Raw genomic sequence first — 14,373 nt, 5'->3', positions numbered from 1 at the left:
GGCGTTAAACACATTCCTAGATTTCACTATGTCAGTCTAGACTAATTTATTTTTTTTTTTTTTTTTTTTAGACAATACAGAAGTTTTATTTAATTGCTTTAAAGCCAGGCGTACTGTCTCTGTGCTCTACCACCACACTGGCTTAGGTAGGCAGAGCCCTCCTGATTCCTTGAAGATGATTAAGGGGCATCATTTGAAGGGAATTTGGGAAACACTCTCAAGTGGACCAAGCACATTCTAGAGACCATCCTTGTTATGGGTGTAGTAAGCCAGATAGAGACACCCTGGTCAGGGCTGACTTGCCTGGTCTTGGACATCCTCATCACAGAGCTCTAGCTGCATAATACGCTCAAAGGGGCGGAAAAGCGCCTCATTAAAGTGAAAATGAGAAGGCTCATTCCAGTCTGTCAGCACTTCAGTGAGGATGTCATGGATGAAGGAGACAGCTTTCCGAGACACGTGTCTCTCCTTATGACAGGCCGCCTGCATGGAGAGGAAGAGTATTAGTTTGTCCAAGCAAAAAATTTGCTTTTAGTGAGACACTTTTAAGGGAGGTAAGCACTTCATGCTGCTGAACGCTAAAAATGGCTTCACTGCTAACATGACTAGGGACCCCACTGCAATGAAAATGGGAGAGAACTGCCATGGAAACAGATGACTGAGACACTGAGCTGCTTGGAGTCCCACAGATACATGAAGGTTTGCTGACAATTCAAAAAGCACAGAGCTAAAAATAAATTAATTAAATAATAAATCCCACACAACAGAACTCATGTGAAATGGCGTCTTTTGTTTCTACCGTGTGATCATCTTTCCCTTCAAAAAGGTAGTTTCTGCATGTATTCACCATATCTATCTATGCATGACCAAATGTCACTTTTTATTTGGCTATTTATGGAACTCAAAGTGAGAAGGTTCTCATCACTTTTGGAAGACCTATTAAAAAAATTAAACACCAGTGAATCTGGATATAAATTTCTGTTTTGAGCAACTATGCAGGTTATGCTAAATTCTGTCCTTTCCCTGATGTTGCTCCTTCTCTCATCTGCACTGAAGTCAATAAAAAAATATTTAAAACTCCAGAGAAGCATGCTCCCAAAAGACCTGGGCAGATGACACCACAAACCTCACCAACAGAAAGAAAGGAAGTACTGCATGTTTATTGCATGATACAAATCAAAAAGCTCCAAGAAGTCAAGACACCAGCATTTCGCCAGATAAGACTGAAAGTTTGGCTGAGGAAAGGTCATTTGTTATGACCAAAATCCATTAGGTGGCTGCTACTGGCATGCCACTGACCAGGGTTCACAAAGAAGAAGGAAAGGGAAAAATGCCACCATCTTCCCAGTTGAGCTGGCTTTATGCGGGAAAAGAAAGCCTGCATCCTTTTATGGGAATACAGGCAAGGATGCAGACCTCAACTGGAAAAATAAATAGATGGAAGAGTTACTAGTAACCTCTCAAGGTGGTTTCATTTTTTTCACCACAGACACACAGGAAATATCGTATTGCAAAAATCCAACACCTGTCCATTTCAGTTATTTAGAAGTATACTCCTCAGGGCCAGTGTCACAATATATGATACAGTATATGCAATACCCCAGCAGGAGTGTAAACAGATTTGACAATGCTGAGGGTTGATATACATTTTAAGAGCTATCAAGCTTTCTCCAGCTTTTTCAGCTTTGCCATCTCTTGCACACATTCCCATTTCCTCCCCCACTCCTACCTCTACAAGATGAGGTGCCACCAGGCTCCAGCAGCGCATGAGGTGGAGCAATGGGCGAGATTTACTCCTTACAATTCTGAGCATGGCATCACCAAGTCGGAACAGGTGAAGTGCACTTCTCCTGTCCTGGGTAGATTTTACTTCACCTACAAGAAAGTATAAGAAAATAAATGGAAGCTAAGCAACAGCAGCTTCTCCATCTCTAGAGGTCTGGAATTTAAGTCAGGTTAGAATTCATTAGAATTAAGTCAGGGGTTGGGGGGGGGCAGAGGGGAGGGTGATGGAGGGGAAGAAAAAGAAAATAAAAAAATCAGTGTAAACCACAGCCTATGCCTGCGTAGGTAAAAGAAGAGGAGATGGACCCAAGTTTTAAGAAGAACTTATTAAACATGGTTTATTTTAAGTGATTGGGGTTTTTTGCAAACATTTTAAATACAAAGGCTTGGAGAAGTTGTGCAGAAAAGTTAAGCAAGGAGTTAAATAATTGATATTAAGACCCAAAATAGCAGTTGCAAAAGCCTTTGGTGACATCTACAGGAAAGAATATAAACTGCAAATTATTTAGTTTTGATTTGTCCTTTTGTATTTCTTATCAAGTAAAGGGTATGAAACAGAGGATGTGAGAAAATACTTTTCTGTTCCCCAGCCAGTAATATTTGTTATTTCCTATTGAAAGGGATTCATCTTCCATTGCTCTTACAATATTTGGAAATACACTTCATTCTCCCTTCATTTAAAATATGCTGGTGCTTTTATCTCCAATGAAAGTAGTAATCAGGGGACATGCCACTTTAATATTAAAAAGTGCAATTAATTGCTCTATCCTAATTTTAATTTCATTATTACTAACTACTGTTGATTGACTACTACATACATTATAAGAGGATCTCTATTTATTAAAAATAAAGTGATGAATGTTGAGGCCTGGAGACAAGCAAGAGAAAAACTCAAACAACCTGAAGTGTCACATTGAGAAAATGACAATTAGCACTTCAGGCAGATGGGAAACCGATTAAATTGGAGACGTATACCAGATAAAATCCATGTCTGTCACAGGAGAGAACAAAGCCCGTATGACTAATGTAACTTCTAAAGGCATAGTACAAATTTACATGAAATATCTTCCTTTAGTTCCAATCCTTCTGCCTATTTGAGACAGTGATGGAAATGACAATTTACAGGCTTTCTACTGTAAGGTATATGCTCCACTCTGCTGGGGAAGAGCAAGCAGAACAAATCCCACTGCTTTATTCAACATTCTTTAGTTGTGTGCTTTGTTTGCTATCACCCATTTTCTGAACACTTCTGAGGTTATCCCACTGTCAAATGTCTAACCTAAATCCACTGTCTTAGGCTGACATTCACCCAAGTTTCCTTACTGGATTGGGCTCCAAAATGGAGCTGTGATTAAGTATCTGCAGATAATTAACACCCCCAAAGTCCAAGAATCAAATGAATGTCCTCTGAATTGTTTCACAGCAGGCACGGATGTGGTTCCTGTCCAAAAAAATGCTCAACCTTTCTAAAGACTTTGAATTGCTCCTAGAGAAAGATCTTGTTAGACTAAATACTGTGTTTTACTTATACCTTGACATTTCAATTGGAAAAATTAAAACAGTAAGAATAGAAAGCAAGTCCTGTAAGCAGTACAGTTGTATATGAAACACAGAACTCAGTAAGGGATCTTCAGACAATTTACCTGGCATTGCTAGGGAGTAATCAACTGTATCTGTGACTGAATGGAAAAGCTGGGCCTGAGAAGCCTTCTTGAGCTGGTAAAGGAAGCCTGCCAGTGACATCAAGTTTAACTTGTCAGCAGCATCTTCAAAGAGCCTGTGAGTAAAAGAAGAGAATCTAATTGAAAAATTAATGAGATGCAGACTTAAATGTGTATGTAAGAGAAAAATCCTTATCTGTACATGGCTGCTATGTGTTGCCAGTGGCAACACATTGGGTTATTGAGGGTTTTTTCATTTATACAGTGCTACAGAAAGACTCTGATCCAGAACCTTTGTGAATTGGTGGGTGGAAAGCAGAGTGCTGTAGGATCAACCAGAATCCTTCCAAGATTCAATCACGGTACTAAACCAAAAAGTCACTTTTTCAAAGAATCAATGCTTCCTCATTACTATATCTTCATACTATACGCAGTTAATGAACCAGTAATCAAACAGTGAGAATACGCCCGGTCCTCACAACATAGATCATTACAGATTCACTGACTTTAGAGTTACACCAGTTTGCTCAATCTGAAGTTACAAACCCTTACATGAAAAACATATTAATTCAAGTCTTAGACCTAAAGTTTCTGTAACTGAATTGCTACTTAGGAATATAAACAAGAGTTGTTATTTTCAGCTGCAATGAGCTCTTAAGATTTAAGAGTTAAAATATGTACCCTTAAAGTAGTAAATTTATGCTTACATAGGAGGTGGGTTCCACAGAGATCATAGTGAAATTTCACATGGTGCAGCCACGAGTTGACACAAATATGATTTTCTGACATTGGTTTTCATGAAAAACTTTCTGCGGTCCTGGGAAACTAGGGATTGAGTCCTAATGTAGGGAAACTAGGGATTGAGTCCTGAAGTAACAGTGCAGAAATCAAACCCGCATCATTAAAATTACAGTACTGCTATTCTCTAATCCTTGGAACCAAGTTGTATTGCGAGCTTCCAGAATAAAAGATACTTTCCATGCACAAACTCCTACAAGCAACATCAGTATGCATTATGTTTTCCTCTGAATTTACAAATAACACCTTCCTATGGGCAGAGATCAAGAATGCAAAATGTCAACTGGAAAGAAAAGGGTATTAGAATGATGCAAATCCGGGAAATTTTCAACTCTAGCCTGGGCTGTCGAAAGAATAGCAGAAATATTGAAAAAATCTGTGACATATCAGTCTGCAGACCATGTTGTAGGGACACGTAACTGTCTTGGTTTCAGCTGAGAGGATTGATTTTTCTTCATAGTAGCTAGCGTGGGGATATGTTTTGGATTTGTGCTGGAGACAGCATTGATAATATAGAGATGTTTTTTGTTCTATGGACCTATTGTTGAGCAGTGTTTACACGGGGCCAAGGCCTTTTCTGCTTCTTGCACTGCCCTGCCAGCAGGATGGCTGGGGGTGCACAAGAAGTTGGGAGGAGACACAGACAGGACAGGTGACCCAAAATGACCAAAGGGATATTCCATACTATATGACGTCATGCTCAGTTTATAAGGAGCTTGGGGGAAGAGAAGGGGGGGGGTGGCGGCGTTCGGAGCAATGGCGTTTGTCTTCCCAAGTAACCGTTACGCGTGACAGAGCCCTGCTTTCCTGGAGATGGCTGAACACCTGCCTGCCCATGGGAAGTGGGGAATGAATTCCTTGCTTTGCTTTGCTTGTGCACGCGGCTTTTGCTTTACCTATTAAACTGTCTTTATCTCAACCCACGAGTTTTCTCACTTTAACTCTTCCAATTCTCTTTCCCATCCTGATGGGGGGAGTGAACGAGCGGCTGCGTGGTACTCAGCTGCCAGCTGGGGTAAAACCACGACAGTAACCTAGCCATTTTGTAATCTTTCTTGGTGGCCCTTCCTCCTCCAGACACATTGGGGCAGACTGACAAGCTGTCCACGCAGTCCTGACAGAAGGAGCTGCTTTCTAACTGACACCCATCTTGTCACTCAGTCCCTTCCTGTCAGGACAAGACACCCATTTATTTTGTCTGCTTTAATGAACACAACAGATTAATTTACATGCAAGGAATAAATCCACCACTCTCAGGGTGTATTTGATTTACTTGGCATATTCACTGTTGTGCACATACTCAGTCCAGTACAGGCAGGGCAGGTACTGCAGAGATGCAGAAAACCAGGTCTCTTAGGAACTGCTGGTTGTGACACACACGCAACTCTCTTGTGAAACTCATCTGAACCAAGTGGCTGCAACAAAGATCAGGATCCACTGCACCACAGAAAGGTCCATTTTGATCCTGTTTTGGGAACAGGGATTCTGGTTCCTGACGGCACTGCTTTTACCTGTCAGCTTGAGTGGAAAGCGTGAGAACAGCCTTGGCAGCACTGGTCCCACACAGCAGGCTGCCTCCACGGAAGTCAAAAGCTCTGCCCTTACTGCTCTCCTTGATGAGTTCCTGGATAGAAACCGGCTGAATGACAGGATTGCTGCTGAGGGTGGTCTCCTGCTCGGGGGTCAGTACCTGGGGAGACTCCCCAGGCTCAGAGTCTGGGTGCAGCCCTCCAGGTGCCTGCTGTGACTGGGTGATGGTAAGGGAGGGCTGGGAAGCACCGTCACTGAAGTGGGTGTGCTCCAGCGTGCTGATGTACTCACACACCCTGAGAACAAACAAGAGAAGTGAAAGATGAATAAAACCCCTAAAACAACAACTCCTCCCCCCACTAGTCACCAGGCTCATCGAAGAAACGCTTGGGCTTGTACTCCAGAGGTGAGTCAGAATGGTAGTGCAAGCACAGCTCTTGGCTGCCTCCCAGCCCCATCGCTGGGAGAAGCCACCTTACATGGAAACCCACTGCCAACTTACAGGCACTGATTTCTACATCTGAACCAGATATGATGCACAGGACGTTTTCCTCAAACTGTGCACAGACAATCTCTAACTCCCACACTACACGTGGACAACCTGTCTTCTTACATCCTTTGCCCTCCCCTGTGCCTAGATAGCAAACAGTTTAGTGGAGGTGCCTGAAAAGCCCATTTCCTGGGTTCTCCTGCAGTATTTTAGTAACTTCAAAGTTTCTAAGCATTGATTTTCTTTCCGAATAGTGGTGGAAAACAGCACCATCTTTTCTCTTACACATACTGACAGTTAATTCACTCTGACGTTTTTTATGCAGAACACTCCCAGAGCATGTAAAGTCCTTTTTCTCAGTCATGACTTTCAGGCAACATGGTATAAATTATGTTGCTTTTGGGAAAGCTGGTGAGTACCTGAACACATGAGGCCAACAGTCCTGATTGTGGCTTCCCATCTCCAGGCCCACGTTAAGGACTGCATCCATACACAAAACATGAGCAGTGTGCAGGCAGACTCCCTGCGCTTTCCCCATCTGCTCCAGTTTCTGCTCCACTTTCTGTTTCACTACAGAATGAAAAATAAAAAACACCCCAACACATTAGCTTCTCCAGCTTTTAAACAAACACTGCTTTGTATATAGGGTGATGGCAAAGGTATAAAGTCTGAAAGCTATAAAAGAACGTGGATTTTAGACAAAAATCAAACCAGAGAAACCAATTTCTTCCTAATAAACATAAGGCAGTTTTAAAATTAAAATCCTTTTTGATTGATCTTATATGCATGGAAAAAAAAAAAATCAATGCCAGATTGACACCCTCCATCCCCAAATTCACATCTTGTTGTCCACAGAACAGATGCAGATTGCCAATGATATTACACGTTCCTCTTTGGAGCTGGCTGGCTGGATATTCACTTACTTTTACCAAAATCTCCTTTGGTATGGAAAAATAAGAGTTTCCGGATTTCACATCTATTTCCATACAAAAGTTTCACCATAGAGCTTTTGTTAATGGATACTCTTGTCAAAGCAAAACTAATCCTGAGCTGAACTACAAGCATTTGGACCTTATTCTTTTTCCTGAGAATCTCTGAAAAGCTTAGTTTTCATGTTGAATTGGAATGGAAACAAATTTTGAAGCTTTGCAAGCTTTCATAGAACAGATCTGTTGGCCTCTGGCCACTGCTACTGCCTCCTCTTCGCTTCAGCGTGGCCTGGCCAACTCGTTTCAGTCATATCAAGCAGAGTGGTGAAAAGCTAGTTTGTGCTCAGGTCTGTTCAGCTTTGTTTTCTCTATCGAGACACCAAATTTAAGTGCCAAGCAGGGTCATTTGTGCAACTCTGTTTTGTTATGGGCTTCTTGCCATTAGAAATCAGATGTTGTCAGACACATTTTATGTGCTTTTCCAAACAGTCACTGGAGACAACAATTGACTTTATTGACTTTCACTGGGTTTGAAGTAGTGGAATAGAGATGTAGAACTTTTTAGATGTTGTACATATATCGTTTTTTAATCCCAGCTTCATTTAACATGATTCAGAAACAGTTTTAAGTATCTGATAATGACAAAAGACAACCAAGGATGTATACACAACACAAGGAGAACACCACAAACTCAGCTTATATTACCACCCAACACATTAAAAAACCCAAACTGTTTCTCTGATGCCCTCTTGGTTGTACTAGTATCACAAGGCTTAAAAAGTGCACATTTCAAAAATGCAGTTGGCTTATCTGTTGTTCCACTGATTTCAGTTCCATATAAAACATAATTAGTGTGACATAATGTTAAGAACCTAGGACAGCAGGACATGTACTGAAGCCTCTAGACATACATCCCATATGCCTACAACTGAGCGGTGGCCAGTAGTGGCATTCCCCTCTGTCCTTCTATGTGTAGTAAAGCACTTTCCAGCTGCATCTTTGCAGGCAGTATGAAATAAGGTAGGTAATTTAACCATGTAGTTACCTTGAGCTATAGTATCACTAGGCTCTTGAATTTCTTTTTCCTCTTTCTCTTCTTGGACACAGGAGGCAGCAGCCATTTGGGCAAGAGCAGATGCACAGTTAGCAGCAACTCCTGTAAAGTAACAACATAATTACTGTTTAACCAACATTTCCTCCCCAATCCCATGCAATCTCAACAACAGGTTGTGTCAAGGAAAATTGGCTGAATATGCCTATACTGTAGGGCAGGTGTGCTGTATGGGGAGCCCTACAGTCCAGGTTCCTATCCAAGACTGGAACAGGATGCTGCTTTTCTCTATCCCAAATTCATTCAAGGAAAGCTACCATCTTATTTTATGACTCTGCCATGACATCCCACATGCAGCAGTACCTAGAGCACAGCTCAGCCGGGCTGCCCTCCTCAGTCCATCCAGGCTCACGCAGATGGAGTCCTTCTCCTTTTGGTTCTGCTCCTTGGCTCCTTCTGCTCCCAAGATGAAGGCCAGCCCTTTGGAGCTGCCTGCCATGCGGCCAGTCAGTGGTGTGGACAAAGTGTCAATCAAGTTCTTCCAACAGCCGATTAAAAGATATCGGGCAAAAGCAACTCCTGGAGTGAGAAATGCATTAGTACTACTACTGGAAAATGACACAACAGCAGCTTTATCATCAGTGGTAAAAAACAAGTCATATTTGTCCTCTGCATGCTGGACTACCAATCCATGTGTAAGAAGTATCGACATACTTCCCTCAACCCTTAAACTGTTGTTCTAAAACAAAATTTATCTGAATATGCTTATGGTATATAACAACCCACTGCTGGTAGATACACCTGTGCTTATAATACAGTGTTTATACCTGCAACAACAGAATCATCTGTCTTCCGGTTTTGGGAAAGAGGAGATTGAGCTGAAGCGGATGCCATCAGTTGGCCACCAATTGCACTGCTTCCCAAACCATCGATGTCTGCCAGAACATTAAAAAACAACAGATTACTATTCAACACCCAGATGGTATAAGGAAAGCATCTCCTACTAGCTCTTTGTTCAAGTAAGTACTAGTGGTCCTGACTTCTCAGGTATGCTTTTTAGTTGGTCTTGTCTGGCACCCTTCTTACCTCTTTGTAATCGTACAGTATACACATTCAAGCAGACAGTGCATTTTATATCCACGCAATGTCGTAGGCATCCTGCTGCCTTTCAGCTGATACCATTACATTTTTTCCCTCAAAGGAAGCTAAGGGTTGTTTTTAAGCATTTCTTAGAGGTGCTCCAGGTTTTCAGCTTCTCTCTAGCGCCATTTGGCTTATCCCTGGCATAGCACAAACCTGAACCAAGGGGAGCCTGATCTGTGGAAGGCTTCCAGGATCAGAAGCCCATATTTATATTTGTACTGTACCACAGGCACACTGAAATGGCTTTGCTATGACATCAAGAAAACAGCAGCCTTACCGCTTATCATTAACAGGTACCAAGTCTACCAGAACTGAAGTTGACAGAATGAATACATGTTTTGGTTCAGTGAACAAACCTACTCTCCCTGTCTCCCAGGGAGACAGTTTCTTTTTAAACCCATGCTTCAAAAGCTTTCAGTCTGATCCAAAACAAACACTGAAGTACTTGCCACAGTTATGTCTGATTCCTTCTCTACCAGTAATTTCATGAAACATCACGTTGCATGATGACATGCTGTTCTGTATGTAATGCAATGAAGCAGCATGTAACTGTAGCTTGTTCTAGACACTTGTTTGGAAGTTAGCCTTGCACCACAACACAGTACTGACCAGTCAGCATGGTGATAAGTGGAAGGCTGTGCTCTTCAGGGCTTCCCCAGTATCCAGCTTCCCCCAGCATGTTCCTTTCTAGTACCTGGTGGTACAGTTCTTCAACCCAGGCCTGGGAAAATACCATCAACACTCCACTGGACTGGACCTGCTTCATGAACTCCTTCTGCAGAGAACCATGAAAGCCAGATGTAAGACAACAGTAAGCCCTACAGCATAAGCCTCAGCTCCTAGATCTGCTCCTGAGTGTAAAGGTATGCAGGAGTAGAAATGAAGTTATGCAAAAATAAGAATTAATTGAGGATTGCAATGTGTCTCTATGGTACTGAACGACACGAACAAGGAGCTTTCCCTTGTCTTACCGCAGTTCATGCAAGATGTAAATTATAATGACAGTTCTTGCACAGTGACAACGGGCCATGCTGATCTCTCACTGTTTCTGTAAGGTAGAGGTAGGATCTCAATTCCAATAAAAAGAAGTTGTGGCACCTAATGCTGCCTGTCCAGCAATCAGGCCCTTCTGCATTGAACAGTCATCACAGATGAACTGAGGTCCAATTAGGTATCTGAACTACTTTCAACAATACTTAGGTGATGCTCAGGCCTGTTGTGCACAAGGCTGCCCCTAGAAAAGGTTCTGAGTCTCATATTTGCTCTCACAGCTGCTGAAGAACATACCAGAACTGATGATGATGATGTTAAAACCCACTTGTTTTTGAGGTCTTCTAGAATATATATTCTTTTACATGGGAAGCTCAGTAATAATGGTACATTTTGACAGAATTTTTTTTTCTTTTTTTTTTGTTCCATATATCATTGATTTTTTTATTTTTAGAAAAACTCTAAAACAACTTCTCTTGGGCAACTTAGTTGAAAAACATAGATTCATGTTTTATAACTCCTGCAGCCTTCAAAACAATTTTTAAAAAGCTGAAGAAGCTGAGCAATCCCAGGTGCCACAAAAACCATCAGTTCATACTAATAAAACCTAATTATTTTTCACTCTCTCATGTCTTCATCTGCATAAATACAAATCAAGTATTAAGCAAGAAATTTGTCATTATACTCAAAAGTAGTTGCAAGATGAAGGTATATCCCTTGATAATGTGCACAAACAATACTTGCTACATCAATGACGCTAATTAAGATCTGTTCTGAAGACAGAGTATCCATCAAAATGACTGCTACTTTAATGATAATCAGTAAGCAGAATTCATTCCTCCCCAAATTACAGAGAAACCGTGTAATTCAGATGCATGACATTTATCATGCAAGATTCATAAGCAGCTTGGAGAATACTTCATTTGCAATTATTATTTCTCCACTTAGCAAGCAGCCTGAAGGCTTTACATGTGGGCTTTTATGTGAAAGGAAGCAAAACAAATTTTCTTTTTTTTAAGTTTTCCCATATTCCCCAACTCACCAGCAACACAGGGGCTTGGGCAGGCTTCTTCCTGTAGTAATCAGAGTTGGCCAATTTTAGGTTAAGCAGCAGAGTGTAATGTGAGACCATGTAGAGACTGTCTGCATTCATCAGAGTCTGGAAGCTGAAATTTAGGTTTCCCTCAAATCCTGGTGAGTGCATCATACCTAACAAAAACATCATGTGAGCTCTCACGTTTTACACAAATTTTGCCTGGAAAAAAATAAATCAGAAACTAACCCTAGCATTTCAGCAGCAACAGATTGCTAGAATAATTAATGAACCATCAGTAGAAATTACACTATTAAATGCACTAGAATAGGGAATAGAAAAATAAGTAGTCCATCTAAAATGCATTTCTGCAAGGCAAATGGAACACTCCAGTCACAGTCCAGCAAAGCAACACGCTAAACTTGAAATACACAAGGAGCACCAGCATTCATTGGGATGCCTGCCAGGTACAAAGCAAAGGGCAGGATACATCTGCAATGCAAACTGGAAAGATGAGGTGGGAGGGGGCAGAGGCAAAGCCTGCTACTTAACTGAGCATATTTGCACCAAATGGTGCTAATGAGGGTGCAGCCCTTTTAACTCCCCAGTAAATGAGTCCTGGCTAAGTAAGTTGTTGGATGGGGACTGGAGTGCTTGCACTGTGCAGGATCAGGCTGTAACTATCATTCTCTCCGTGGCCTAGAGGTATGTGGGCAAATATCTGGGGCCAAGCTGGCTGGAACTGGTTACAACTCCAAGCCCTGTTTAGTTACCTGCCTTCTACACAGCTGAGCGCTTGTAGCTCTGTCAGAGCCATAAGCCACCTGTAAGCGCTCAGTACTCCTGAAAACACTATTTGTATGAAAACCATGCCCTGTAGCACAATCCCTTCTTCCCAGGTAGGATGAATAGCACATAATTTTCCTCTGAGTTAGTTGACCTACTGGTAGAAAAGCATAAATCAAGTAGGAGCAATACCTAATTGAATTCCCATGGTCTGTAGTTTGAGCCATGAAAAAAACCAGAAATATTAGACCCTCCCCCCCAAATGACCCACAATATTTCATGGTTTTCACATCAACTGTGATGTGCAACTAGGCAAGAGTAAGGAGTAAGCTTTATCCTAGAGGAACATTTGAAATGAAACAAAAAACCATCTTCCAAGGTTAGTTACATGATGAAGAAAAGCTGTGTCATTTGTTAACTGCTGCAGTGGTTTACTGTGAATATATTCCTCCCACCATAAATCTCATGCCTCTTCTTAGACAAATTACCACAAACCATTAACATAAAAAAAAAATCCACACACAAAAAAGAAGCAAATGTTTTTCTTGCCTCGTGAGGGTTTGAAAGCTCTGTGCTGCTGCCTTCTCGGACTTTCCACTGTCGTCACTTTGGGGGCGTGGATAAGGTGAGTAACTGTTTGAGGGCGGATTTAGAAAGAGAGTAACTGTTCCAGGGTGGGTCTAAAAAATGAATAGCTGTTCAAGGGAGCAACCTTTGTGGAAGAGGAGTGATAGGACTGGCCACACACCATACCCACACGGGTTGCCGTGTGCTTGGGGTAGATTTCTCGTGGTGAACATTAACAGAGAATCTATACCTAATACCAAAATTGCAACCACGTGCTTGAAAGTAGCCTATGAGTAGCTCCAGTGACTCCTTCATCACTGAAGGTAAACATGCATCTTAACACTTTGTTGGATGGAGGATCATGATATTGATGTAGCTAGAATATATTGATTTGATGCCTTATCTCTCTTAAATATGTACCTTGGGGACTAGAATCTGCTAAAGTAATAAAAACCTCAAGGCAGAGAGGTATGTAAAAGAAAAAAAAAGCCCACTTTATTTTGCATTAAAATATTTTTTAAAATGTGCAACCTCCTATACAAAACTACAGCTAAAAAGGAAGGTGTATAACTGCAGATAAAAGTGGCTACTAAATAGTGGGTATGTTTTTGAGCACCCAAAAGTGTTTGGGAAAAATATGGTCCCTAATTTCTTCTAAAATATGGGAAAATAAACAACTGCATTTGAGAGACGTTGAGATCTCAAAAGCAGATTAGCTGATGCCTAAACTTGCAATGATGCTTAACAACATAAAAACCTTGCAGCTAAAAGCTATGGAATCAAAACTGAAAAGACATGCTAAAAATGTTTGCTCTTATTCACACAATTGCACACAATTTTTAGAATTAATGCCTTGACACTGCAGTTCATGAGAATAGTTATGTCCGAATTAAGAGAATACCGATCATCAACTTTAATTATAAAAATCTGCCAGCTATAATAAACAATAAGGTTAGTACGCTGTCTTAACAGAGACAACAGGTCATTTAAATTGGCCAGGTAAAAGGAGGTCCTGAAAAAACGCAAACTTAATGTTTTGTGCAAGTCAACATAATGTTGAGAATTTTTAGATAATTCAGTATTTTTTAAGATAGACATCACACTCCAGTGTCACCAAGGAATTTTTTGGCGTTGGTTTTATCTAGCAACAAGGGGGAACTTTCTGAGGAAAGATGAAAACTATAGATTAGAAAAGCTTTTAACCAACTGGCTTCCAAATCTTAATTTCACTATAACTCTGCTTAGATGACTTCACTTTTTCCATGCTTATACTCCGATGACAGTGCCTCAAATTCCTACCTCCTTTCACTGCTTTTCAATCCTATGAAAACATAATAGTATTACAATACTATTTAAGGACCTAGCTTGTACAAAGACTACTAAATTGTAACTAATGTATTTTTCCCACTTTGAGTGTAACCAAAATTGAAAAATTAAACAAAGGAGTTAAATAAGGTCTCTGAGAAATGCAAAAATACTGCTTCTGTGTTGGCTGGCCTCAGAACTGCACCTGCCTCTCTTCTTAACTCGAATCTTAACCAATACTCAAATTTCCTAATGTATTCTTCAGGAAGTATACATGAATAGATGTTGTACATACAAGGAGCAGG

General features: G+C 41.0%; 1 protein-coding gene across 10 annotated transcripts in view; it reads right to left on the bottom strand.

Moving 5' to 3' along the window:
* ARFGEF3 (ARFGEF family member 3) overlaps positions 1–14,373 on the bottom strand; it is a 101,159-nt gene that overhangs the window by 26,580 nt on the left and 60,206 nt on the right. For 6 of the 10 annotated variants that reach the window (XR_012834548.1, XM_075748234.1, XM_075748237.1 and 3 more), the window contains 11 exons: positions 12,746–12,829; positions 11,420–11,586; positions 9,997–10,162; positions 9,072–9,179; positions 8,608–8,823; positions 8,239–8,349; positions 6,684–6,834; positions 5,756–6,070; positions 3,429–3,562; positions 1,730–1,875; positions 300–483 (listed from right to left, as the gene is read on the bottom strand). Coding sequence is in view for 9 of the 10 variants with exons in the window: in XM_075748234.1 (XP_075604349.1) it covers positions 300–483; positions 1,730–1,875; positions 3,429–3,562; positions 5,756–6,070; positions 6,684–6,834; positions 8,239–8,349; positions 8,608–8,823; positions 9,072–9,179; positions 9,997–10,162; positions 11,420–11,586; positions 12,746–12,829 (1,782 nt within the window). In the remaining variant the exon portion in view is untranslated. The remainder of the gene's footprint in view (positions 1–299; positions 484–1,729; positions 1,876–3,428; positions 3,563–5,755; positions 6,071–6,683; positions 6,835–8,238; positions 8,350–8,607; positions 8,824–9,071; positions 9,180–9,996; positions 10,163–11,419; positions 11,587–12,745; positions 12,830–14,373) is intronic. The other 4 variants (XM_075748236.1, XM_075748239.1, XM_075748235.1 and 1 more) reach the window with 3 other exon arrangements.

The sequence above is a fragment of the Balearica regulorum genome, chromosome 3 (assembly GCF_011004875.1).
Source record: "Balearica regulorum gibbericeps isolate bBalReg1 chromosome 3, bBalReg1.pri, whole genome shotgun sequence".
Classification (NCBI taxonomy): domain Eukaryota; kingdom Metazoa; phylum Chordata; class Aves; order Gruiformes; family Gruidae; genus Balearica; species Balearica regulorum.
This window is presented reverse-complemented; position numbering and strand designations above follow the sequence as displayed.